The following is a 27,126-nucleotide window of genomic DNA, read 5'->3' on the forward strand; positions in this document are numbered from 1 at the left end:
AACAAATCAGGATGTAGGCTATGAATCTGATTGAATTTAGTATTGGCCATCCCCAAAATGCACCAGAATACAGGAAATCACATCAAACAAATTAAACATTTTCTAGGGGAAGACCCCCAAACCCCCCCTCCCACATATACGACAATTAGTGGGGGGCCCTTAATACATCTGGGCCCAGGGGCCCGAAAGTTCATAATACGCCCATGCTTAACTGTACATACGCACAGTTTCCCCTCCTAAATATGACCAGTGGCAACAACCAGTCCAGTATGTTTAGCTGATTCGTAAACCGTTCTTCCCTGCTTTTGCTGTAAGGTTCATACTTCTGTAGACACTGTTGAAGCATTGTGAGCTTTAAAAGAGCACTGTCCTGGCCTTTAGCAGCTAGTAAGTAGGACGACGTCAGCACTAATTGGGAAATAGGGGATAGTACAACATTGCACTTGACAGAGAAACTGAGTTTACATGTGTGTTGCGATGCTGAATGGTGTATGAGCATTTTGGAGCATGTATGATTGGTGTTTAAACTAGTAGTTTATTCTGCCTCTGAGGAGTTTAACCATCCTATGTTGGTGATGCATGCTGTGTTAAGCCAGTTAATGTGACTGGTTTGTCTGTATGGAATTTAAGAAGCAGGTCTTACATTTGTAATTTCCTCCAAAGATCGGCAAGATTTTCCATCATGGTGTCGTGGTTTCCGTCCCTTTAAAACACATATGATGCCCATATGTATTTGCTTGATGACTGATTGCATTAATTGCATTTTGTACTGATATACTATTGAATCCAGGAAGGCAGCTTGTTTAGAGCATACAAAGCATGAACAAGGAATGTAACTTTGATGTTGTTCCATGCCACGGTGTATGTGTGCTCAAGTTCCAGTTGCACAGAAATGTGAAAGCTTTGATTGGTTGATGTTGAAAGTGTTTACACTAGAAACACTAAAGCCACTGTAACTTGCACTAGCTATAGCCAAACACTAACAGTCACCCCATGGAGTTCTGGAAACGGACTTAGGCTTCAACAAAAATAGCAGCACGATTCTTGTTTGACATAGTACGGGCAAGGTCAGGGAAGGACACAAAATCTGATCTAGTGAAGGTGTTACAACTGCTGAGCGATATTTTATGGGTCCAGGTTATTGTATATTTTATTAGGCCTGTACATCCATGGCTATTAGTCACAAAAGGCTCTCATTGCCAAGACCATGTCTTCATAAAATGCTATTTACTTTTTTAACTTATGCTAAGCTTCCATGAATGGTGTAAGTAGAACAACTACCCATAATGAGAAGTGCTTTACTGTTGCTTTTATCCTTATTATTTTGTGTGCTACCTAGAAGTAACCTAACTGCATCGGAAGGAAACATAGCCTAATGCTCCTAGAGTACTGTACACATTTTTAATCATATGGTATTTCAAATTCTTACTGAATGTATAGTTGATGTGGTAGACACTATATCATATCCAAGTAGAGCATAAGATGAATACCTGCATTTTGACATGCATGCACATATGAAGCCCTTTAACATCATACATCTATGATACATCAGTGGCCATTCGGTATCTGCTCGATGGTTTGGTTCAGTTCTGGTTAGGGTGCCTTGACTCTAAAGGAAACAGACTGCTGATGCTGTGTTGACGCCTATTGAAAGAGCCATATGTGAACTGCTGTGAACAGCAGGTCCTACAGGATTTCTGCCCTGCAGGGTATACTATCACATCTGGACACACATATTTATGTTTATCTGAGATGTTACTTTTCCTGTACTTTTTTTTGTCATATGAAGTTGCACTGTGAGAAAATGTCCAATATCTTTGGTTAGGCCATACTGTGCTCCAATATCCAGTGCAAGTGTGCATTTTGAGAGGAATTGGCAAGTGTGTGCAACATTCCCTCAAATATTATATATTATAAAGGTCCATATATGACACTGAAGTTTTTGACTGTGGATGACGCTTAAAGGGCTTTATCTGCTCTAGTTCTTGCACTGACAACATAAATGCTAAGTACTGTTTTAAAAGACTACAGCTTCTGATAACAGAACCTTCCCTAACCAATTAATTTGTTACTTGGTAGTTGTGTTATATTGTAATTTCAGACAGACATTCTGTATTTTACTGTAATGCTTGACTTATGCCTACTACAAGTGGCTTGCCTTATTGCACAAGATAACTTTCCATACTGGTAATAAGTTGATACCTACTGAGAGAGTATTTGAATATCAATCAATACATCATTAGACGGTAAATGCAGATATTGCTGGGATTATGATAAAAGATGTCAGTAAACGTAGGTGGTGTGTCGCATACAAAACTATATGGGCATCTCCATGTTTGGGCTTGATTTCATCACCGAAATAGATTTTGTGTCAGGACAGTATCCTAAATTACATCTCAAAATGCACTGCGGAAATTACAAAGATTTCTATGATGCATAATGGGTATTTTCCAAGTAGTACTTCACAGGTGGCATTTATACTTTGAAATTAAAGGCTACTATATGGATCCTAACAGTGTGAATATTTTGAGACAAATGATGTGTATAAACTCCTCCCTGTGCTGCAATCAATAAAATTAAAGATTGGTTTGCCTCATTTTAAGTATCCTTTCACTGTGTAAAGCACACACTCAGTCAGACACATTGTCAGGTGTAGCTTAGAAGAAACGTTTAGCTTATTCGACTTTGTCAATTTAACAAATAAATAGGCATTTATATTATGGGATATGGCTACTCTGCAATATTTTTAATCCGACGGTAAACGCCTGACTTAATCAAATTTCTGCCATTAGTCCGTTTCTTCATGGGCCTACGTTGGGCTACCTGACCAGTGTCCAGCAGCCCATAGGGTCCAGTCGCACTACTCGCCCCTCCCCGATCCTTGAGAGTTTGGGCTCCTGCTTCTGCGCAAGTCATCGCAACGTTCTGCGTGTTTTACCGGAGTAACTTGGGCTACGGCGATACTTTCAGTCGAAACGTCATGTCGGAGTACGGTGCTGCCCCGCCACCGGGAATTGGTGCCACTCTTGGCGGACAGGCCTCGATTGGAAACGGTGGAGGAATCAAGAAAGATGCCTTTGCAGATGCAGTGCAGCGGGCCCGGCAGGTGAGAGGGGGGTGTGTTTGGTGAAATGCATGGTGCAGCAGCCGTCGACAGAGACCGTGTAGGACAGGTTCAACAGCATGACTGTTTGCTTGTTTTAACAAAGTGCCAACCTTATCCAATAAAAAGGTGTGTTTAGAGTTTGTACCGTACGTCGGCCTTTTGCGAATTAGCTAGCTATCGTAACTGCAAGTTTTATTTGAGGTTTCACCGATGTTATTCTTAGCTGGCAAGCATATCGACGAATCTCAAAAGGCACAGCCTAATGTTCATGGAAGATGTTCAGCGATTTTAATTAACGTCACTTAAATGAGGATTTTATATAGTAGGTTCTAAATTGTCACACAGCATGATCTTGCCTTTTGCTGTTGGCGTTCATATTTATTTGTTTGTGTAGCTAGTCCGTTAAGTTGTGCGTGTGTGCGCGCTTGACAAGAACTAGCAAGCTAATGTTAGCCACAGTCACCAAAATTCGTGCACACAGGGAACGTCAGCTGCTTGCTCTGCCGTCTTAATAATGGTTACGTCGAATTTTGAGGAGCTAGTGGCTAACATTTCTCTCTACAGCTAAACTAGATAATTAGCTAAACGATCATTTATATCTCTATAGTTCACTCAAGGTCCTCCATTCGGCCGATGTTACACAAGAGAGAAGTTCGCTTTGTAAACATTACCTTAATGTCGCCGGCAAATGAACAAATTGGGTTGATCCCCATAACAAGGGCACTAGTGTTAGACATGATGTCTGACAAACCGTAAACAGTAACTTTGCGCTGTTTTCATGACGTCTCATCTCATCCGCGGCATTGGAGCGTTGTTTTCAAAGAGCGCCTGTAATGACATGAAGCTCATCTTGGAAAAATGTTAGGACGATTAAAATATATTCACAATCACATAATAACGTTATAGCTTCTAAGCTGCTTCGTTTCTCCAAATGGTCAAATCTGTTTACCGGTATAGTCATTTTTTCAGATCATGTCCCACTAAATCATACACTAGACATATTTGACTGGAACACAATCAACTGTGAGATTCTTAGTGCATCATAGTGCTGAACGTATGGTCTAAAATAGTGTTGACAAAAAAAGTACGTTTGTAATTTTATAGACTCCTCGAATAGATGTAACCTATATGTTAATGGTGTTGACTTGTTGTGACAACAGTTTGAGATGGACTATAAATAGCAGGAAGTGAAGTTCTACCTACTCTGGTCTTTAGCCTCACCAGTAGCATGTGGGAGCAATGGGAGTGTTGACACAGATGAATGTAACCAGAATGTGCACCCAGGGCTCTACACTAACATTTTTTTCCAGGAGCACTTGTGCGCCCAAGTTTAAAAAAATTAGGAGCACAGACAAAAATTTGGGAGCACAGTCAGTTCTGTACTTAACTTACACATAATCTAACATTACACTGCAGCTAACAGTTAAACATGCCAGTGCACCAATTGCGAATATTAAGAATGACTGACAACATTTAGGCTACAGGAAACAGGATTTTTAAGATCAGTGCCTACTTTATTTTCAGTCTGTTCTATTTTCCTACATTTTGTTAATGTAAAATAATATAATACATTGCCATGTTTGCATTTAGCCTGTATATCAAGTATCCTGCCAAATATAGGCTAATTTATTTATTTGTGAATCCACCTGTAGCTAATCCAAATATGCCTATGGTGACCTATATGACTGCATACTGCCTAATACTACTACTAAAACAGTCCATTTTCTCAACATAGTCTAATCAAGTATATATATATATATATGTTATACTTTTATTTTTTATTTGAAATATCTGCATTGATGGGGGCAGTAGCCAAACGTTAGGCCTACTTTCGTTTTGCACTTAAGCTTGTATTCGGTGTAAACAAACAAGCATGCGTGGAAGCCTGGAGTTGTCAGTAGCGTTCTACCTTTGAATAAAATGGGAGTATTACGGGAAGCTACTTTTGTGCCTGTTCGCTACAGCTATATTTTGCATATTGCAGCCAATACGTCAACTGGGCTAAAAGGCATGTTAGGTTACCTTTCCTTCTCTCACTGCATTCTCAGAATCTCATCCTGTTCCTCCTATATCCGATGAATTCGGTGGATAGAAGAACTAATTCTAATCTTTTCATCTTGGCTGGCTAGTCTTTGCGCTTTTTCTGCGCGCTCATGGATTTCATAGAAGCGACTACTACTATCGAGTCCCAACGCGAAACTGCTAACGTTGATGGGAGGTGTAGTTTTATGCTGCATTCGCGACGTGATTCTATGGTTTGCACCAGTACTGTTTCTCGATGTCGCGGTGTATTTTGTAGACAAACATTGACATGGTTAGAAGTCATTCGCACCAGTGCGCCTAAATATTTTTTTGCACTCGCACGGCATCATTTTTACTCGCATGTGCGAGTGAAATGGGCGCACTGTAGAGCCCTGGCACATAACACTCCCCTCACCAACATATCCTTCTCTGAAGTGACATCATCCCCTGTTTTCATGTCCTGACAGATAGCTGCAAAGATTGGGGGCGATGCAGGAGGGCCACCCATGATCAGCCCCTCTTCAGGCGACGCAGGCTTCCCTTTTCCAGTGGCTCAGAAGCGACAGCTGGAGGATGCCGGTAACAGACACTCCTCAGCGTACCCCTCTAGACACCCACCGCAAAAAAAACCTGGCGGTGGAGTTAGTTATTTGGGCCTACCAGTGTAGGTATGGTACCAGTTTATTGGGATTCACTGTATGAACTGAAGAGTTGGTTGTTTGTAAATTGGTAATTATTATCTTTAAGGTTAGTTGTTTTAATTGCGTTGATCTTTGCTAATTTCTCCTTTCTGGTGTTTTCAAATGTGCTCATCTTCATTGACGTTTGTGGCAGGTGCAATGAAATCCCTGTCTCACAGGAACACATTTTGCTACACCCACGAAGGTTGCAGTGGACACAGGACAAATGGAGTGTCTTTGTTTCAAAACACCTGGGTTCATTCCTTTTATAGTCATTTATATGAAGTGCCTATGAAGTGCTTAGGGTTGCAGGTAAAAGGCAGTATGTAGGCCCAATTTAAGTTTTCTGATATCTTTCTTGACAAAGGATCTGACAACAAACATTGAGTATAGGCATGCAGAAGCCCACAAGGCAATTGGTCCCTTTCTTCTATGTGTATGTATGTAAACATGTAATCTTCACAAATAGTAACCATAACATTTATTAACTGGTCTGGTGTCTAGTAATCTGAGTGCACTCTTTTTTTATGTGTTATATTAAATATGCTGTAAATGTATGCTTTGCAGGTATGTATGCTTTGCAGGACATACTATTATAATGACTTGTGCAGATTGTTCCCCCTTTTGAATTTAATGTATAGAGCATAGACAACATCCCTTTTGTAGATGTTGTTAAGGTTATTGTTTGGTGAGATTCACTGTTTGAACAGAGGAATGTTTTTGACTTTTGACTCAAGTTCAAATCAAATTAAAACGGCAATGCTCTTGGATTGACTGTGCCACAGACCAACCAGAGAGCAAGAAAATGGCTCCTCAGAGTGACCGAGATCCAGCAACAGCTCTGGGTAAATGTCTCCTTGTTATATGTCATATATCGACATTTAGTGTAATCACATTTAGGGAGTACTCCCACTACGCCTTCCGTACCGTACCCGAGTACGTTTGATTCCCAAAGTCGTTTGACCGGTGTGATCGGTCCTTACCGTGCCCAGGTCCGCTTGAGGAGGTGGACGGTGCGCGGTACAATTGGGCTCATGATCGCGCCTATGCAAAGATTCTAGAGCACAGCAGCTCAACCGCACCTTAGTACAGTTTGATAGTATACACTGTGAGTGATGAAGAACGGGAGAGAACCGTACTCCGGCACGGTACAAGTGAACCGTACCCAGTGTGAGTACGCCCTAAGTTGTGTATCCAATACACCTTACATTTTACCAGGGACATAAATCTTTATTGGAGCAGGTATTGTGTTCCAGTTCTGCCCCTTGCTCCTGTCTCTTCTTTTTATTTTGCTCCTCAGCTATCGCTGCTGTGGTCCACTGCCAGCAGTTCCTGGTCTGATCTCTCTCTTTGTATCCCCCACAGCCATTGGAGCTCAATTGGCAGCTCTTGCCCAGCAAAGGTAATTATTCTGGTGTTCAGATTATTTCTCTGAAGTGACACTGTCAGCCATTCCAATATTTTAGACTATTTAGGTCATTCCGTGTCAAATCAGATAAGGTTGCTGCTGCACCATCTCAGACCTTGTTCAGACCTTGTCTGTATCGAGAATGGGTCTTAAAACCAAGGCCTGTGAAATATTTCTGCTCAAATCCTATGTCTTCATATTATTTTCAGCAACTCAAAAGTATTGTATTGCAAACAAAACAATGATTAATGCCATTTGGAATATACACTTTGTTCCATATGTAGGGCCTTATATAAAACGAATGGGCATGCAGTATAAACTTTTAATGGTCCACTCACACTGAACATGTTTGTCTTCCATCCTATCCAGTTTGGGCAGGCTAGAAATAATGCTTTTTAAGATATGAATGCCTAAATGTGATAAGGCATTTCTGAGAGTAAAAATTATTTTAAAAAATTAAGGGTGAAAAAACATGTATGAAAACATTGGAACTTAAAGCGATGGTTCGGAGTAATATTACCCTAGGGTCCTTTGCCCCATGACCCCCAGCCAAACACCCTCCCAGAACCTGTTTTCCCTTGGTCGAACCCTGGTCGAGTAGCGCTGTCAGAAACGAATGACTTTCTGCAGCCGCTTATGGAACCTATAGAGTATCTCGTAAATTACCCCACTAATAATGCCCTGAATGGTACGAAACTTCTACAGTAGTACAACTATGTTCTTTACTCATAAAACGAGGCATTGAAAAGTTTGTAAGTACACCAGGAGTTTATTTAAATAACACTTGCCTGATGGATTCTACTCTCTGCTACTATCTACCGCTGCGTCGACGTTACTTCCGTGATTTGGGAAGGCCCGTAAAAGTCCTGGCAGGAAGCATGCATAAGGATGTAGATCCAGGAATATTTTGTTCGTAGTACCAATTTGCAACAATTATTAGTTAACACTAAGTTGTAAACACTTCGGAAACAAGAAATTAAAAACTGGATATACCAAAAAACTTTGATGTAATCGCTTCCTGCCAGGACTTTTACGGGCTTTTCCCAAATCACAGCTTGTCCAGTCTAGTTCTACTGTCCTCGACCTGCTTCAGCTCCTTTCTTAGCAGCTTTTGTAGTTCCTTTTTGGTATTTTTGTAAAAGATCTACATACATTATAATGTGCCACTGTAATAGTTCTTATTTTCAGTTACACACTCAGCTCAAATTTAGATTTCTTACATTAATAAATGAGTCAACTACCCAAAATATGTTTATATGTTGCATAGATATTTGGCTGCACAGTGCACACATCTAGACCAAGATGATCTAAAAAAGGTGTACTCAAAATATCCATTCCGGGTTGGCAGGTCTGCATTATGTAGACAAACTTTGAGAAAAACCTGAGACAGTGGAGCAACCATTTTCCTGGACTCTGTCTGATTTGACTCAAATCAGAATGACCCATTAATGTGTAATCATATGTGATTAGTAGTCACTAGTCAGGCATGTTGTTTTTTTTTTTGTTTTTTTTACTCCTCTCTGGGTTATGCGTAACTGGATTTTCTAGTAGATTGTAGTCTGTTGTAGTGATGTGTTCCATTGTATTGTGTGGTAATCTGACATGAAGTATGTGATTCATAATGATGATTCTTTGTAACTTGGATGGTTAAAGTTAAAGATGTAGTCTTCTGTGAGTCTGGCAAAAGGTTGTTGATGTTTGATTTCAACAGCCAATCAGATTACTCCGCTGTGATCTGTCTTCCTCTTAAAAGTCAATTGGGTGAAACCAGAGCCATATAAAGATTTATTTTATTTACCTTTATATGGCTCTGGGTGAAACTGTTTAGCTTAGCCAGGACTGTACAAACACTGGATGCTTTTTGAGAGCTGAATGAACAGCTAGAGGACTGTGGGGAGCAATTAGCTGAATTTGCTTAATTTGAAAAGTGCATTAGATTAGAATTACACACGGCACCTTTGTCAATAGTAATCTTTTATGGAAACCTAATATGGTGGATTTCATGTAAATGTGTTTTGTTAGAACGCCTGCGGAAAATATTAACCGTATGTTCCTCAGGCTAAATGTTCTCACCTTTTTCTGTTGTTCCATCTCAGGCCGGCTACTACCACAGAAGAGTACAGTGTACCTGACAGCATGGTGGGACTCAGTGAGTGATTTAGACTATTGCTTATTGCTATGCTTAATACACCAGCATTTGGCCATGGCACACTTATTATTCATACTTCCATTAGTTATAATTATTATTTTTCTATTATGGAGATTTGCCTGTTTGCTGAAGCTGATGCACAGCAGTCTCAGTCCTTGCCCTTCTCCCTCTCCCTCTACTCACTCTCTTTTTCCCTTTCTCTTCTCTTCGTCTTGTTTTCGTGGTTGGCCCCAGTCATTGGACGCGGCGGGGAGCAGATCAATAAGATCCAGCAGGACTCGGGCTGCAAGGTCCAGATTGCCGCAGGTAAGAATGGCATGCTTGAGGTGCAGCGAGGCAGATGTGCTGAGCAGGCCGCCATGGATGTGCTGTGTTTGTGCTTTCAGACAGCGGAGGCCTGCCAGAGCGGAGCGTCTCTCTCACAGGCTCCCCTGACTCCATACAGTAAGTGTATGTGTGGCTGGAGAGGGGTGTTGAACCGTTTGTGTTTTTCTCTCGTATATTTACAGTATATGCGATGGATGTTTGTATACTGACAAGTCCTTTTTGACGTTTTTGCATCTGTGTATTTGCTTTTGTATGGGTCACTACTGTGAAATGTAGCCAGGGTGCTGTAGCCACTTGTGTGCTGGGATCGGCACATCTGCTGATGCTATACACTTATCTCCCAGGAAAGCCAAGATGCTTCTAGATGAGATTGTGTCACGGGGGAGGGGCACTCCCCCGTCCTCCCTCCAAGACTCCACCAACGGCCAGAACGGCTCAGTGCAGGAGATGATGATCCCTGCTGGCAAAGCTGGACTCATCATCGGCAAGAGAGGAGAGACCATTAAACAGTTACAGGTACAAGAGAGGAGAGACCATTAAACAGTTACAGGTACAAGAGAGAAGAGACCATTAAACAGTTACAGGTAGAAGCAGAGAGAATGAAAAAGAAATAAAGTGAGTGAGTGGGTGTTTTTGAAACAGTTTAATCCTGTGACGTCAGGCTTTTGGTACTTTTTGACTAATCAAAGAAATGTCTGCCAGTTAATATAACATGCCATGTGTCATGTGCTTTGTCTTTGTATCTGTGTGTGTGTTTGAATGTGTGTGCATGTGTGTGTACTTGTATATCTTTCTGTGTGTGTGTGTGTGTGTGTGTGTGTGTGTGTGTGTTTATCTCTCTGTCCTATAGGAGCGAGCAGGAGTGAAAATGATCCTCATTCAGGACAGCTCTCAGGGACCCAACGTTGACAAGCCCCTGCGCATTATTGGGGAGCCATACAAAGTCCAGGTGTGGATCTGACTTCCAGCACTTTATCTGGCTCACGAAGGTGAAAATGGCAAAGCACTTACTCACACATAGGCCAAGTTAAGTGCTAGGCGTGGGGGCATAGTAACACTGAATAATTTATAATCCACAGGTGGGGAGTCACATTAATATTGGTCTCTGCTCCCACCATGCTCCCATAGTGAACTGAAATGGTTCTGGAAAGCTCTGTTAGCTCAGGAATTTGCCATTACGTGATACTGAGGGTAAAGGTGTGTCGGTCGGCTGGTAGAGATTTGGTGTGCTCTCGTTCCATTGCCCTCTCCATTTCATGCCTGTGGTCTCTCCTCCCTACAGCAAGCCAAGGAGCTGGTCCTGGAAATCCTTAGGGAGAGGGACCAGCCCAGCTACGGAGACCGCAACGACTACGGCTCCCGCATGGGAGGAGGGGGAGGAGGGGGAGGAGGAGGAGGAGGAGGAGGTGGCATAGATGTGAGTTTCTCAGATTCTATATGCATGTGTGTCTCTATGTGTAATGAAAGGAGAGAAGATTGAAGTGTGTGGTGATGGTCTCGTTTCGGTGAGTTGCACACGTCTCTGTTTGGATTCCAGATTCCAGTCCCTCGCCACTCCGTCGGCGTGGTGATCGGCCGCAACGGCGAGATGATCAAGAAGATCCAGAACGACGCCGGCGTCCGAATACAGTTCAAGCCAGGTAGAGGTCATGATCTTTAACCACGACTTTGCTAACCAACACCTGGAGTGGTCCTTGAAGGTGAAACGGTGTCATCTCTCTCTCTCTCTCTGTGGTTCCACCTAGATGATGGCACGACTCCAGACAAGGTTGCGCATATCATGGGGTCACCGGAATGCTGCGACCACGCTGCACGCATCATCAACGACCTAGTGCAGAGTGTTCGCGTGCGAGACGAAGGTCACGGGGTACGAGTCATACACGCTTATCACAAATGTTTGGGTCTTCCTGTCTTATGAAATATATCTTTTCATTGAAGAAAAGAGTGAAAATACATTGAATGCGTGTGTGTCTCCTTTATAATTGAATTTTATTATATGTATTTTGTGATATTAATTCATGTTAATTATATTAAGTGTTTATTTCTATCGTGTCCTAACATAAGAATACATCTCAAGATGCTTTATAGAGTTTACCTTGAACGTGAACTTGATCACATGACTTCCAACCCACAGGGTCCCCCCGGGCCCCCAGGCATGCCTCCCGGGGGGGGTGGGGGCAGGGACCGCGGTCCGGGCGGCTGGGGTGGGCCGCCGGGCGGCGAGATGGCTTTCTCCGTGCCCGCCCATAAGTGCGGCCTGGTGATCGGGCGTGGTGGCGAGAATGTCAAGGCCATCAACCAGCAGACGGGCGCCTTTGTGGAGATCTCCAACCAGCCGCCGCCCAACGGAGACCCCAACTTCAAACTGTTCATCATCCGCGGCCAGCCCCAGCAGATCGACCACGCCAAGCAGCTCATCGAGGACAAGATCGAGGTAACAGGCAGAGGAAAAAATGGGGCTAGGCATTTTTAGCGCTTAACGACAAATGAATGCTCATGCTAGTAAGAAACGTGATGGGAGAGAATATTATTATGTGTAGTGTTTTAATCTTGCGTTTGGGTAATGGGGCTGCACTAGCGCATAGCTCTTGACAAAAAAACACAGTAGTTTCTCACTACTCAGCCTACCATGATGCTCTTCATAGTTCCTAAGGAAACTGGGAAAGAGTATTGGGAGGTGTGGTATTCCAGCTTGCCTCACAGGTATTACTCAGTGTTTGTAAGTCTAGAAGCAGTCATGTTAAAGCCCATCGTGCACCTGTAGTAACCTCATTCAAGTTAAAGTTTCAGTTTAGTTTATGTACTAATTTATGTTTAGAATCAGCTTTATTGGCCAGGTTTGCATACACAAACAAGGGATTTGACTCCGGCTAATCTTTGCTCGCAAGTACAACATTCACATAACATATAAGGATACAAAAAAAACATTAGTTGGTCAGTACAACACAATATTAACACAGTCAACATTACAATTAAATGTGTCGGACGAGACAAGTTCTGTAGCTGGTCAGCACAACAGTAAGGGCACTAGTGAAGTACAAATAGGATCTACGTAGGACTATTCATTCATTCCTGTTTTACACCCCCCCCCCATCTTTCTCTCTCTCTCTCTCTCTCTCTCTCTCTCTCTCTCTCTCTCCTCTCTCTCCTCTCTCTCTCTCTCTCTCTCTCTCTCTCTCTCTCTCTCTCTCTCTCTCTCTCTCAGGGTCCTCTGTGCCCTGTTGGTCCACCAGGACCAGGGCCCTCTGGTCCGATGGGCCCCTACAACCCCAACCCCTACAACCCCGGGCCCCCGGGGGCCCCTGGCCCACCGTGAGTACTGTTGCTTGCCCAGAGTTGTGCCTGGCTGTGGGGTTATTATGGTATCACTCTACACTTGTAATTGACAAAGTTGCTGTCCTAACAGTTTAAGAATAGATTTAATGAGAAATGATTCAGCGTTTGAGTCCATTATATCTTTGATCTGTGACGATACTGCAGTGCCACTACTGTGGGCAGGCCAGTGTACAGTATGTCTGGGCTGTGCGGTAGTGTCTACAGTTACCAGATCTGGTCAGCAATAGGGAAATATCCTGAATTAAAAGGATACTTGATAGATTACAGGGCTTGTACAGTATTGTTTTGAAACAGTACCATACACTGGCAGCCGAAATGAAAGGGTAGGACTTTGTGCAGACAAATAAATGTCTTTCAAAATCACCATAAAACTTCTCCTTCTGCCCATATAGCCCATTGTTCCGTAAATCCACATGCAAACACCCTCCCAAATTGCACACACCATCAGAATGAAGCCAAATACAGGAAGGTTCTAGATCAATCTCTATACAGCATGTTCTATAAGCAAAATAAAGATTCCTGTGGTCTTACTGTAATTATCTTGGTGTGACTGCACATCTTTGTTATTTCAAATCCCACAAGAGGGCACTGTTAGAGCACAGATGGCAGAGAGATAGTTTGAACCATAGATATTAGAAAGCTAGATACCGCATTGGGATCCAGAACATACGTAAATAGCGACGCCATCTTGGTGGGGGCAACAATCACTGGAGGCCAATGGAGAAACATGTGACTCTCTGACTGGAAATCAGACAGATGTCTCTGATTGTCGGCAAGTGTTGCCCATAGACAGTAAAGGTGTTGCCCCCAGCAATATGGCAACAGCGTTTACGATGGTACCTAATAGAACTCGACAGACAATGCGGTATCTAGCTTTCTAATCTCTATGGTTTGGACAACTCCGATCATTGGCGCCATGTTTAAGACCAAGGTCAGATGATTCTACAGTGTAACCCTATGGGGCGAATATGGCATGTTGAAATAAATTGCTTATTTTCACCATTAACAGGCCTATAAATGTTATTATCAACATTTGTCAATATGTAAAAGGCCCTTACAGAAATATTCCAGTGTAAATTTACATTCCATATCTTAAATGGGCCTGTAAAATGCCCATTGTAGTAACTGACCATGTCGCCTAATCAGTCTCGGAGCAGTGTTTACCTTTTTTCCTCTTCAGTCTCCCGAGTCAATAATAACGTAGTAATAACCGAGGTAATGTTTTCACAGTATATTTCATCTGAGTTACAGATGGCAATTGAAATTAGACAATTGAAATAAGTCATGACTATGACAAGATCACAGTGTAGTTTCTAAGATTTGCATTGAATGATCGAGAAATAGCTAATGTTAATTTAAAGATGGTATTACTATATTTTTCCTATGTAAATTCTTAACATAAGTTGATGAGAGACATTGACATTTAACTCACACAATAGAAAGTAACTATTTGCCTTCCAGTTTTTTCTTCTGTTCCCATAATTTTTTGGGTCATGGGTGAATTGTGCAATCATTTTCAGCTTCCCGTTTTTGCACTGCAGCCATACACGGTCCACGAACCACGTGACCGCCTCGGAACCAATCGCATAATGGGATAGCTCAGACCATTTGATTCCCTAGTAGTTGACCAAACTCGCTATATACGGCTCTGACATATGGCAGCTGAGGAAAATCAGGGATCAGGGTGTTTCTAAATTGGCGTGGGGGGGGGGGGTGTTATACATAACTAGATATAATAAATAGTGACTAATTGGCATGGCTTTCAAAATGGGCTTGTTCATCAGAATGTGGTTCCTTTGCAGCGGTGGTCCATCAGCTCCGTACCAGTACCCATCTCAAGGCTGGAACAGTGGCTACCAGCAGTGGCAAGTCCCCTCACCCCATGATCCCAGTGAGTTGATCTCATGTCAGTCACACCGGTCTTTCCATCAGCCTCGTCCACACGGGTCTTCTACCCAACCTCATTCATGTCTTTTTTTTTTTTCTTCTTTTTTTTTTTCTAAGTGTGTATATACTCACTTCATGCTTTCTGTTTTTTTTTGTGCTGATTTCGTTCACACTCATCCTGCCCCTGACTTTGTTCACTCTGGTCTCTGCGTTCACATCACAGGTTTTCCATGATGGCCTTTCTGCACGCTTTTCATTCATACCGGTGTTTTTAGCCATTTCATCCACACACTGGTCTTTCCACTTGCACCATTCATGTCTCGCCTCTTCTCTGTTTGTGTCATTTCTCAACCACCGTTCCTCTTTTCACCCTTTCTCCCTGCTCTGCGTCTCCCCATCTTCTTGTTTTCTATCTCGGGCCCAGATAAAGGTCCAGCAGGCGATCCGAATGCAGCCTGGGCGGCTTACTACTCGCAGTACTACCAGCAGCCACCAGGGGGAGGGCCTGCCCATGCTCCCGGTGCAAACCCCTCGGCTGCCCCGGCCCCTGCCCCATCAGAGCAGCCCCAGCTGCAGGCCGGCCAGCCCTCCGCAGGCCAGCCCGACTACACGAAAGCCTGGGAGGAGTACTACAAGAAAATGGGTGAGAGTTGTTGATGCTCTCTATCTCTCATAGATGTTGACCGATGTTGAAAACCATTTATTGTCTTTTTATTCAGAGTTCAGCTGTCCTGTCTGAATGCGCCTTAAATAGTTTAAACAATTTAAACATTTATCCGTCCCCCTGTGAGGAGCTAGTATGGTAAACAAATAGACAACACCTGTTACTCTCGTTACTCGTCATTATGTGAAATTGTAACGTTATCTGCATGAAAATCCCATTTTCTTTTAACCTGAAGCACAATGGGAGTATTAATGTGACAAATTTATTGTATCTTTGTGTATCTTATGTATCTTTTACTCATTTTATGTTGGCGCACACACACACACACACACTATTGTTATTGAATATTCTCTCCTTCTCTCTCTCTCTCTCTCTCTCTCTCTCTCTCTCTCTCTCTCTCTCTCTCTCTCTCTCTCTCTCTCTCTCTCTCTCTCTGTGTCAGCACAAGCTGGGGGTTCGGCTCAGCAGACGTCGGCCCCAGGCGCTGGTGGAGGAGCTCAGACGGACTACAGTGCGGCCTGGGCAGAGTACTACAGGCAGCAGGCTGCCTACAGCAGCCAATCTGCAGGACAGACGCCCAGCCAGCCAGCAGGCCCACAGCAAGGCCAGCAGGTATGCACACATTTGAATGCTTTTATTTGGATCTGAAAGGCAAGCAAGGAAAACAAGATCCAAATACTCTGGGAAGAGTCATTAACAAGGTCTACTGTACATGGCTCCCATACTTTTACAGGTCCTTTCATTTACTGTATAATACTCAGCACATTAAGGATAAACAAAACATCTCCGTCTCCATATTTGCATGCTCCCTATAATGGCTGAAACAGAGCAGAAGTCTTTTTGCCTCCTTTTTTTGCAGCCCCCCTAACTGCATCCCCCTGACCACGCACGCACGCACGCACGCACGCACATGCACATGCACATGCACATACACACACACATACACACATATATATATACACCCTTTTTAGTGTTGTTTCACGCAACGCTTTGCAGCTTACATGACCACTTAAGCAACACACATCTCCTAATTTAGCCTACTTAGAGACTTAGCCGGTAGTCTACGTTGTCCAAAAATAAATAAATACATTATAATTTCGTACTTCTCGTTGCTTTCATTGTAGACTACGCGTGCAACTTTACCAAACAGTATAGAAGTAAACCCCCTCTCCTTGCCCCGCTCTCTCACTCTCCCTCTCTCACTCAATGGACACGCGCAACTCGGCCTGGACAATCCAAAAAACATTCACAATCGTGAAAGCAAGGACGCATAGAAGATGACTAGCTAAATTACTATAAAATCCGGTTAGCATCATTAGCATGCAGCACGTATTTGTTTAAAACTCTTGCGTTCAAGTTGCCGGTTCGAACCCTGACCAGTAGGCACGGCTGAAGTGCCCTTGAGCAAGGCACCTAACCCCTCACTGCTCCCCGAGCGCCGCTGTTGTTGCAGGCAGCTCACTGCGCCGGGATTAGTGTGTGCTTCACCTCACTGTGTGTTCACTGTGTGCTGAGTGTGTTTCACTAATTCACGGATTGGGATAAATGCAGAGACCAAATGTCCCTCACAGGATCAAAAGAGTGTGTATACGTATACTTATACTCTCAATACCAATGTTTCCCAAAAAGGCCTGTCCCAAGGAGAACAGTATTACCTTGAAACTTAAACACACGTGGGGAAACTGAACAGCCCAACCAGTAGACTATGATAAGCTAGCCAACTATGCTACTTTGTTTGCAATATGTCCAGGCTTCAACCAGACAACTGAATCAAAGAGGTAGAGTATCAGGATATAAAATAGTACAGATATATTATATATAATATTCTAATCCTCTGGTGTTCCAAGGTAGGCTATTGAAATGTTATTTAATAAAATGTCTAGCGCCCTCCCCAACTACCCCTATAAAAAAATTGAGGTTTGTATCGAACTGTGGGTCAAAAATCGTGATACAAACCGAATCGTGAGGTTGGTGTATCATTACAGCCCTAATATATATACACACATTCATTCACTTACACAACATTCATACACATACCCATACCCACACCCATACCCGCATATATGCTCATGCAAACACACACACGCAAGCACGCACGCACGCGCGCACACACACACACACACACACACACACGCACAGGTGCAAAGAGACACATGCCCACCCAAAACACACTTTCACACCCAGTTTCAACTCCAGTCTCATTTTTGACTTGACGTGTTATCATGAGCATTTGTAGATTCAGTGTTTCTATATAACTGTAGCCATGTGAAGATTGTTTTATCTGAAGTTCTGTACTCTGTGTGCTTCACAGAGCCAATGAGGTAGCCAGCCTTTTGAAGTGAGGGGGCGAGAGTGAGAGAGTCCTGCACCTTGCATGGACGTCTGAAGGCTGTCTCTGATGTTTCCTGTTGTGTTCTGTTTGCTTTAGTGTTCTTAGGGGGAAGTTGTTTTTTTTTAATAAAAATGTCTGAAAGGACTGAGTCATTGTTTTGTGTGTGTGTGTGTGTGTGTGAGCGAGCGAGAGGGAGAGAATGCTGTGTGGAGTGGATGGCTAAAGGGAGTGAAGAGAGGCAGACTGTCACACAGTTGAGCTGAGCCATCTCTCCTAGTCATTGTCATCAGGATGAAATTGGTCCACTAAAGTTTCTTGCATCTCACACTCATTTGTGCAAGTCTGTTTCTTGGCAAATTGCAAACCTGCAGGTGTTGCTCTTCTTTTGACACAGTTCAGAGATGCTTTTTGATGGCATACTTACTGGAAATACCCCAAGGAAACTGTTTTTATGTTTTCCCTTTTTTCACACCTGATTTACACAAAGATAAAAAAGTATATTTGTGTGCAAGTGCCACACTGAAATCCTTATAGCACAAGAGTTGTCAAATGGAAATATCAATGTATATGACTATGAAGTTGTCACCTTTGTCTTGTTGATTTGAACTATTGGTTATATGAATAGAAATGAATATTTAATTAAGAAGAGTCATTAGGAGGAGAGTGAAGGGGAGCCACCCCCTAGGGCCAGACAAATTACTATTCTATTCCTTATCAGCCATGTGGTGCTACAAACCCCTACAACAAGTCTCATTACTACAAGTGCACCTTTTATCCCAGATATCAATTGTGTAGATTTCATACAAGTTCACTGATATTGACTTATTGGATCATCGATCTCATTTCTCACCAAGAGATCTGTAACTACCTTGATGTTTCGCTTGTTTGGAGTCACTTTGGTTAAAAAGAGTCAGCCAAATGTCATGTATTATAACTATGACTTAATTGGGACTTAATAAGTGTAGGACTACAAATGGGTTTTTAAATAAAATAGCCACTGTTTCACTCCTTTAAATAATATACACATCACTATGCATCAAAACTCTTGTGTCAAATCTAACTTACATATGATTGTGGATACCAAACATAATTTGGTAAAAGTAACTACCATTCTGTAAGCTATGCTCTGGGTTTTTTTTTTCTTTTTAGATTCATTTCTCGCATTTCCTCCACCCCCTCTTCCCTCACACAAAAACATTTGTCACTCGTGCACGCCTTGGATCTGCCGTCTCTAATCTAAGTCAAAGTGAAAGTGATGTGGTGCCTCCTCCAGTCTGTGTGTGTCTGCTGTCTGACTCACAGTTGAAGCCTCTGGGATGTTAGTAAGATGGCCTCAGCCTTAGTGGTCTTGGTCTTGGCCTCAGCCATTGTTTTCTCTGCCTGCATCTCACCCTCACAAGGTAAGTGTCCATAACATGTAGCTAGTACACACTGGATTCTGTTAAGAGGTTAAACACAAAGAGAGTGGTAATAAGCTTTATTTGTATAGCACCTTTCATACACAGAATACAGCTCAGAGTGCTTTACATTTGGAGCACTTAACACAATAAAGAAAAGAATACATATGCAAACAGAATTAAAACAATAATTATATTTTAATTATGTTTAATTAAACATAAGAATTAATTAAACATAATTAAAATACTTAAGAATTAAGTAAAGATGAGAATTCACAGGATGGTAGCCTAAGGAGATAGATAAAACAAAACATATAGTAAAACTAGTGCAGTGAAATAGGAACACCCTGTAAATAGCAACAGTAGAATGTAAAATAATGTTTAAAAATAGGCTACAAGATAAAAAAAAAATGAGTTAATTAAAAGCTCTCATATATAGACATGTTTTTAGGTCTTTCTAAAAGATTTTTTAAATGAATTCGCCTGTTTGATGCAGCTGGTTGCACCAGTTGAACCTAAGTTTCATCTTAGCTTAGTTCTAACGTAAATTGAGCTACTAAAATGTAACGGGTTGCACCACGCAAAATAGTTTCAACATAACACTAAGTTATGACTTAAGTTTTACACCTCCTTCTCCCCAGGTGTAAGGTCCGCTGTAAGTGATTTGTTAAAATGGCTTTCTTATTTAAATGGTGGAAATGTTACATAACAAAGTATATGTCGAGAAGAGTTACATACGCGACCGATTACACATTTAATTCACTTGATCAGTGTTTGAATCATGTTTGTATTCACTGGAAGTCGTATAGACCTAGCAAATATGAAGCACATCAGATGCAATGTTCCATAGCTTCAGTGCATAATGGATAAAAGCAGCTTCTCCACTTTGCTTGTGTAGCACTTTTGGCACAATTAAAAGATTAGCATTGAAAGATCTAAGGTTCCTTTGTGGTTGATAAGATATTAAAAGTTATGAGATATGAAGGTGCTATGCCATTTAGAACGTTGTAAGTAATTATCAGAACCTTAAAATCAATTCTATAGAAAACAGGGAGCCAGTGCAGTTCAGCTAACACAGGGGTGATGCTCTCTCTTCTTGGTCTTAGTTAAAAGTCTAGCAGTTCTGTATGAGTTCCAATTTCTTTATGCTTTTTTGGGAGACAAGTAAAATGTGCATTGCAGTCTAACCAGTGATAAAGGCTTATTAATTATTAATTAAGGCTTATTAAATGAATATGATATGGGCGCTGAAGCCAGTTGTGTCACAGCGCCCACCATAGTTTTAGTTTGTACAGCACTTTGGTCAGTGAAATCTGTGTTTAAATTGCTTTATAAATACAATCTATTACTTACTCTATGTAATCTTGGTGCGCTGGCACTTAGTGCCCTGGTCATTTTTGACTCAATAGGGCACCCCTTTAGAGTCATTCCTGAAGGGCAGTCCATTAGACTTTCATGGAACCCTGTATGTTGTACCCAGCACAGTGAAAAGGGGCAAATACCAATTCTCACATAGTGTTGCTTTAACAGGATTTGATATGGACAAATGGTATTTGGAGGAAAAGGTCCCTGGGGAGCCCTTCAGCCTTCACTGCTCTACCCAAGAGCAACAGAGCAAACTCACATTGTACAAACTCAGCAAGGCGAACAACATCAACATAATGCATGTTTTCAGGGAGGAAAGTGACAAAGAAGGAACGCCAACCTATCACCAACGATACATGAACAGAGTAAACTTCACAGGACCCTTGAAGGATCTGTCCATAATCATCACAAATCTGACAGAGGAGGACTCTGGAGTTTACTACTGTAAATATACTACATTGGTAAAAGGGGATCCCATCGAAATCATGGCCAATAAAGTTTTTGTACTTTTCGTGAATGGTGAGTTCCCTGTCCTAGATTATATAAACACTTAACTGACTAAAATAAGAAGTGTGTCACTTTTCAAACTAGAGTTCCCACCACTTCTGACTCTTTTGTTTGTCACCACCAGTGGAACATTTAGATGGAGACAGTCACTCAACATCATTGAATATGATCAAACAAGTCTTTCACAAGAATTTCACAATTTCTGTTTTCTGTCTCTCTCTTTCTTTTTCTCTCTTTCTTTCTCTTTCTCTCTGTCTTCCCAGGGCCTGTGTGTCTAGAGCCATTCGCATTCAACGCAAACACTGGCCCCATGCCCAACACCAACTTCATTCTGATTTTGTTCTCCACCATCACTGCTGTGGGGGTCCTCCTGATGTTTTTAATGATGCTAGTGTTTTATGTTATACCTAAGGTAACATTGGAATATTAATAATGATGATGACAATAAATGTTTCACCAGTAAAGTACTCATAAGATATTCCTTCTCCTGCCTTTCAGATCAAGACGTTGCGGGCTCCGCAAGCGGCACAGAACAGAGGGAATGACGTGTACGAGGTCATGAGCGCCACGCTGAAGAGAACGTGATGGAGTGGGCCGTGCTACCCCAGGGACAGGCCACACAACAGTCGTGTCTGCTTTTAAGGCTCCGAGGGGATGACGGATCAAAACGAAAAACAATGCTTCCATGTCATCCTTGTGGGGCTACATGCCCACCAAGTTTTGTGCACTCCGGTCTTTCAGTGTTCTGGGGATCAATTGCTTTGAATTGCCTGAAGCTTCCTGTCACTCCAATTCAAATTCAACTTCCTGTGGGGCGGAGCCAATTAAATTCAAATTCCAATTCATGAATTGAATGGAGACCCATTCTAAAATTTGGAATTTTGCACAAGCCTGACACACACACACACACCATTACGCCCCCCCCCCCCCCCCACACACACACACACACACTCACAAGCGAAAACACACACACAGAGAAGCACACAAGCACAGGACGTCTTTAGCTGTGCTTTGTGCCTTTCGCTATAGACCAGTTTTTTCTTGGTCAGTGGCATAATGATTTTTAGAGGGTGTAAGATAGCGATTTTTGGATGATGAGCCAGACCACACCTCATGTCGTTAATTCTCACACCCCTGGGCGCAAGGTTTAACAAAAGTGTAGCGAATGGCGAACACTTTTCTTAAGATAAGAAAAAGCCTTGCGTCGCGCTTTGCACCACCTTGCGCCGGGGGTACGATAGGGCCCTTTGTGTGTTTTGCCATGTGTTCTGTTTCTTGTCACTTCCTGTTGTGCTTTGGTTACTTCCTGTGTCCTCTCTACCATGTGTTCCTTTGTTTACACTTGGCATGTGCTTTTGTCACCTTAACAGTGTTTCCTGATTATTGTCTTGATTGCTTTCCACCTGTGCCTTGTTAGTCTTGTAAAGTGTTGTGTATTTAAACCCTGTCTTCTTGTGTTCTCTATGGAGACCATCTCTCCACTCCGTTACATATTCCATATGTACGGGGAATGACCCCCCACTGTTACGACCGTCTGTTAAGAAGGTTTGTGTGTGAGTTAGACTACAGCTTTAAATCCACTTAATTTGTAAGGTTGGGCGTCTGTCTACGGGCAGCCTCCCTGGATTGTTGTAGCCTTTTCATCCTCCTCCTTGGCTTGAAGGTTGTGAAATCCCTTGGCAACGTATTGTGTACGTAACCCGTGGCTCACGCGTTGTTCGGGAATCCTTGCTTGGCCGGCTTCGGTCAGCTATAAGCAAGTGAACTACCCATTCCAGCTACTCAAGCCGGACTGAACGGCGCAGGCTCCGGTCGGCCAAGGTGGGTGAACTCCGTTCTAGCTAGCTTCCTCATCTCTGAGATTGCTCAGCTTCATGCTCCGGTTACTGGGAATTGCAGCTGTGATTCCTGAGCCTGTTTTTGTACGTCCAGAGACCTCGTGGAACAAGTGAGAACAAGTGAGTTGTACTCCAGCTGAGACAAGTGAGACAAGTGGAACAAGTGAGTTGTACTCCAGCTGAGACAAGTGAGACAAGTGGAACAAGTGAGTTGTACTCCAGCTGCCTGGCTCCCGACGTCACGGTATTATCGTCTTCACAGCTGATTAGTTTTGGCATGACACGTGTCTGCAGGTAAGTATACTGTAAGTGCTGGTAGATGCCTCGTTCCTGCAGTGTATTGCCCGTGCTGCTGCCCACTAACACACTCGGGAACAGCCCGTGTACTGTGCTAGCCAGCTCATAGCACACGGGTGGCTTTGGCCTCATCGCTATTCACGCTGACCCCAGCGGCAGCGCTCATTTCCCTTTTACCAAGCGACTGCTGCACCTTTTCGTCTGATGGGTCGACAGTGGTTCTTTGCCCCAATCCAGCCTTTCTACCCAAGGTCCTGACTGACTTCCATCTGTCACAGTCAGTGAAGCTGCGGTCTCTCCCGGCCTCGGTAGCGGATCAGCTGGCAATTTGCCGGGTCTGAGCTCCGTCGGAGTACATGCGGCGTACTCAACCTCCTACAGAGGTCAGACCAGCTCTTCGTATGCTTTGACCCTGGGTGCCTGGGACAGCCTCTGTCGAAATCCCAGCTGTCCCATTGAGTTGTGGACGCCATCCAGGAGGACTAAACTCTTTCGGACGCCCTCCATGGTTCGGGCGCATTCGACGCGTGGCATGGCTGCTTCCTGGGCCCTATGGCGGGGAGCCTCTCCCTCTCCGCCATATGCGCAGCGCCCACTTGGTCTTCTCGCTCCACATTCTCCAGATTCTACCGTCTGAATGTGGCAGCCAGCCCCTCCTTTGCCGAGCGTGTGCTGGGTGTGGCTCCGGAGTAAAGCTGAGAGCCCCCTTTCCCTTGGTTGGCTTGCGTCTTGCGGGCCAACCTGGGTGGCCCCTCGTCACAGTGCTGGCCCTTGCGCCTGGCGGGGTGTTCTGTGTTCTGTGTTCAGGGTTGGGACTTGCGTCTTGCGGACCCACCCGGGCTACCCATCTGCCCTCGGGCTTGGCCTTGCGTCTTGCTGAGCATCGTCCCGATCGGCATGTACATAGTGTACATTTGTAAATAGTTTGTTGATGGCACACGGTGCTTTGGGTGTGGGCTGCGCTATCTCCTTGCGGGGTGTCGTAAAGAGTTGTAGGAATATGTAACGGAGTGGAGAAATGGTCTCGAGACAATAGAGAACGTTGGGTTATGTTGTAACCCTGGTTCTCTGAGTGAAGAGATCATATCTCCAGTCCTCAGGCCACTTGGAGACCCGTTCCGATCAAACTATCAGTGATTATGTGCCAACAGAGGTGTTATATAGGTTCGGGTGTGGGCGTGTCCGGGCGAGCCGGTGTGTCTTAAAGCCTATCCACGGTCCTTAGCAGGTGGGGGGTCATTCCCCGTACATATGGAATATGTAACGGAGTGGAGAGATGGTCTCTTCACTCAGAGAACCAGGGTTACAACATAACCCAACGTTCTTTTTTTTTTGGATTATTTTGTCTCTTGTGAGGTTTGTGCTCTTATCTATTTCTATATGGTCAAGTTAGGAGTTTGTGTTCATGACAAATTTTAAACACCAACTCATAGGTTGATTTCAAAACTGAATGTATACTTCATCTTCATCTTAAAATGTCTTTTAAAAAATGTATATGCGTATACATACAGTATGTATATGTATTAAAATGAAGAGCAATTGTGCCAGAAGTGTTTCAATGCTTCAAAACAATTCTGACACCTCAGTGCTGTTTATGGTGGAACAAAGCTGTTGAATGCTTCGTAGCATTCAGATCAGATGCACAACAAAATGGAAATTGTAAATGCTACTGTAATATCATCTGAGGCATTCCATTTAAAAGTATTGCTCAACACTGGTATTGGCCAGCTTTAAACCAAATCTTTTGTTGATTAACCTAGGCTTGACTCTTCCCACAGTGCGTATGCACTAGCAGGGAAATAGGCTGCCAAACTTGAGGCTCTCATATCAGAGTAATGTTTAAGTTTTTCATTCTTGAATATATGTGTGTGCTGTTTTAAAATGTGCTGTCTGGAGATATGGTTTAGTAGGACTTTTGGTATGTATATTTTTTACTAAAGAGAGAAATGCTTTTTCTCTACATCAATAAGCATGGTGTGATGTCTTGCAGCTTCTCTGAAAATGCAGACTATAAATATCGTCAACATTTTATTTTCAAAACTTTTTCTTAATTCATTCATTAAAAATGTAATTAGGTTGTACCAATGGCAGCTATCACTCTGATCCCTTGTCACATTTCACCTCAGCAGAATATATCAGGGTCAGAAAAGTTCTGAAAAGTTTTAGAATTTTTGATTTTGGTATGTCAATGTCAACACCATCTGGGGTTATGAGGATATCACTGAACTTTATGTTATTCTTGTGAAGTAGGCTCTATCTATGGCATCAACAGAAGAATTAATACCTGAAATGCCTAAAATAGCATTTATTCTGTCTAAAACAAATTCCCTCCCACCACATCAACACAAGTTTGGTACTACTTTCCTTACTGCGACAAAGAGCTCCTGCCAAAATGTAACACTTAGTTCAGAGGATGAGAGCAGGTTCCTGTTTACATCCACGAAGCAGCCTGAGGTTATTGTGGTTGTGCTCTCATGACTCAGTTATAGTCTAGGCAATATGTGAAAAAAAAAGTGTTCTTACCTGAATACAGAAAGTTGCTAGGACGGTAATCGACTAGGCGGCAGCTCAGACAATGGCAGAAGGGCCGTTCGTCATGTTATGAGGTTATGTGCCATCAGAAATTATTTTGGAAACGTTAGGTTAAGGTAAAAAAAAACTCTTAAGGGTGCCTATAATATTGAAAAATTAAACATTGTGCCTGTCATAGGAATTCTATTATTTCCTGTCAGAATTTCACCATAGGCTACAATAGGAGTTAGATACAAACAGCTACAGTATCTTTCGTTCCTCTTTAAGTATGAATTGTGTGCACGTTGTTTGATAACATGAGGATGATCAGGAAAACTAACAAACCAGCACTGACAGACGTTGTATTGGCTGACATCCAATCCATGGACAGATTATGAGTCACTGGGCCCCACTTACTTTCAAATAGCATAGCTTGATGATAAAGCAGGGGAAAGGCTACAATGTGTGTGTGTGTGTGTGTGTGTACGCGCGGTGGTGGTGGTGGTGGGGAGATGAAGCTGTTTGTCACTTTGGTAATGGAAGGAGCGAGGAACTGTTGCAGACCCCTAGAGCCATGCATGTGTAAACCTCTCAGCCTATCACATTCTGAGAAAAACATGCGTCTTGGAACACGTACACGCTGTTTGTTGTTGTTGTTGTTGTTGTTTTTGCTGATGAGGCCAGCATGACTCAGATTGTGTACTAAATGTGATGTCTCAAATGAGTTTTCTCAATACAAAGTAGGCTTACGTTAAAGAATGAGCTTCCGACACAGTACGCTCAATTTGCAGTTTGAGACAGCAGCGTTCTTGCCAAATGAACGGCTCTGCTTGAGTCAGCCATCCTCTCTCGGATCAGCTCGAGAGTCTAGTAATGTATTTACCTATTGCTCTATTGGTCTATCCAGTATTTTCTGATATTTACAATAAAACATTTAATTTACCAGCTTGTTTGAGTTTTTTTTGTTTGGAAAACTGTCAAGAAGTCCAATTTAATCACACCTCTGAATAGCCTATCTTTGCAATATGTCCAACCACAACTGTGCTTGAATAAAGATGCACAGGAGAAGATGTAGAGCAAATGAGTTTTTGTGTCTGAGTGAGTGGACAGAGCTGTGGGCTCTCAGCATATAGGCGACTACAAAGCATTTCCATCCTTATTCCATTTTGACAATTGACTCACAACAAAAAGTCCATATTCATTACCATAATGGCTTTTTTCTAAGTGTTTACGGAACAATGTTATTGGAACAATGTTATTGAATGTATGAAGTTGTGGCATTAATGTGGTTTATTATTTG

General features: G+C 42.8%; 2 protein-coding genes across 3 annotated transcripts; both read left to right on the forward strand.

The window, feature by feature from the left end:
- Nucleotides 1-2,835: 2,835 nt before the first annotated feature.
- Nucleotides 2,836-18,055, forward strand: LOC121706207 (far upstream element-binding protein 2-like). Of its 2 annotated transcripts, none has more exons than XM_042087725.1 (18): nucleotides 2,836-3,106; nucleotides 5,596-5,707; nucleotides 6,594-6,653; nucleotides 7,174-7,210; nucleotides 9,313-9,365; nucleotides 9,600-9,671; nucleotides 9,752-9,809; nucleotides 10,037-10,208; nucleotides 10,543-10,641; nucleotides 10,975-11,109; nucleotides 11,230-11,332; nucleotides 11,438-11,559; nucleotides 11,827-12,126; nucleotides 12,898-13,004; nucleotides 14,831-14,919; nucleotides 15,340-15,558; nucleotides 16,022-16,191; nucleotides 17,891-18,055. In XM_042087725.1, exons 1-18 carry the CDS (start codon nucleotides 2,981-2,983, stop codon nucleotides 17,897-17,899), a joined length of 2,043 nt encoding a protein of 680 aa, XP_041943659.1. In that variant the 5' UTR covers nucleotides 2,836-2,980; the 3' UTR covers nucleotides 17,900-18,055. The 2 variants fall into 2 exon arrangements, with proteins under 2 accessions (XP_041943659.1, XP_041943660.1); XM_042087726.1 differs by having other exon boundaries at nucleotides 3,082-3,106; nucleotides 5,596-5,796.
- A 1,084-nt stretch (nucleotides 18,056-19,139) lies between these two features.
- On the forward strand, nucleotides 19,140-26,768 carry LOC121706212. Its single transcript, XM_042087744.1, has 4 exons — nucleotides 19,140-19,311; nucleotides 20,839-21,192; nucleotides 21,444-21,592; nucleotides 21,679-26,768. Exons 1-4 carry the CDS (start codon nucleotides 19,239-19,241, stop codon nucleotides 21,763-21,765), a joined length of 663 nt encoding a protein of 220 aa, XP_041943678.1. The 5' UTR covers nucleotides 19,140-19,238; the 3' UTR covers nucleotides 21,766-26,768.
- Nucleotides 26,769-27,126: the final 358 nt, after the last annotated feature.

The sequence above is a fragment of the Alosa sapidissima genome, chromosome 3, assembly GCF_018492685.1.
Source record: "Alosa sapidissima isolate fAloSap1 chromosome 3, fAloSap1.pri, whole genome shotgun sequence".
Lineage (NCBI taxonomy): Eukaryota > Metazoa > Chordata > Actinopteri > Clupeiformes > Clupeidae > Alosa > Alosa sapidissima.

Excerpts from the sequence above, each read along its gene's own strand:
- LOC121706212 (XM_042087744.1), top strand. The coding sequence starts at position 19,239 with ATGGCCTCAGCCTTAGTGGTCTTGGTCTTGGCCTCAGCCATTGTTTTC. Across the intron at positions 19,312-20,838 it reads CTGCATCTCACCCTCACAAG|GATTTGATATGGACAAATGG; the intron begins GTAAGTGTCCAT and ends TTGCTTTAACAG. Across the intron at positions 21,193-21,443 it reads TTTTGTACTTTTCGTGAATG|GGCCTGTGTGTCTAGAGCCA; the intron begins GTGAGTTCCCTG and ends CTGTCTTCCCAG.
- LOC121706207 (XM_042087725.1), top strand. The coding sequence starts at position 2,981 with ATGTCGGAGTACGGTGCTGCCCCGCCACCGGGAATTGGTGCCACTCTT. Across the intron at positions 3,107-5,595 it reads CAGTGCAGCGGGCCCGGCAG|ATAGCTGCAAAGATTGGGGG; the intron begins GTGAGAGGGGGG and ends ATGTCCTGACAG. Across the intron at positions 10,209-10,542 it reads AGACCATTAAACAGTTACAG|GAGCGAGCAGGAGTGAAAAT; the intron begins GTACAAGAGAGG and ends TCTGTCCTATAG.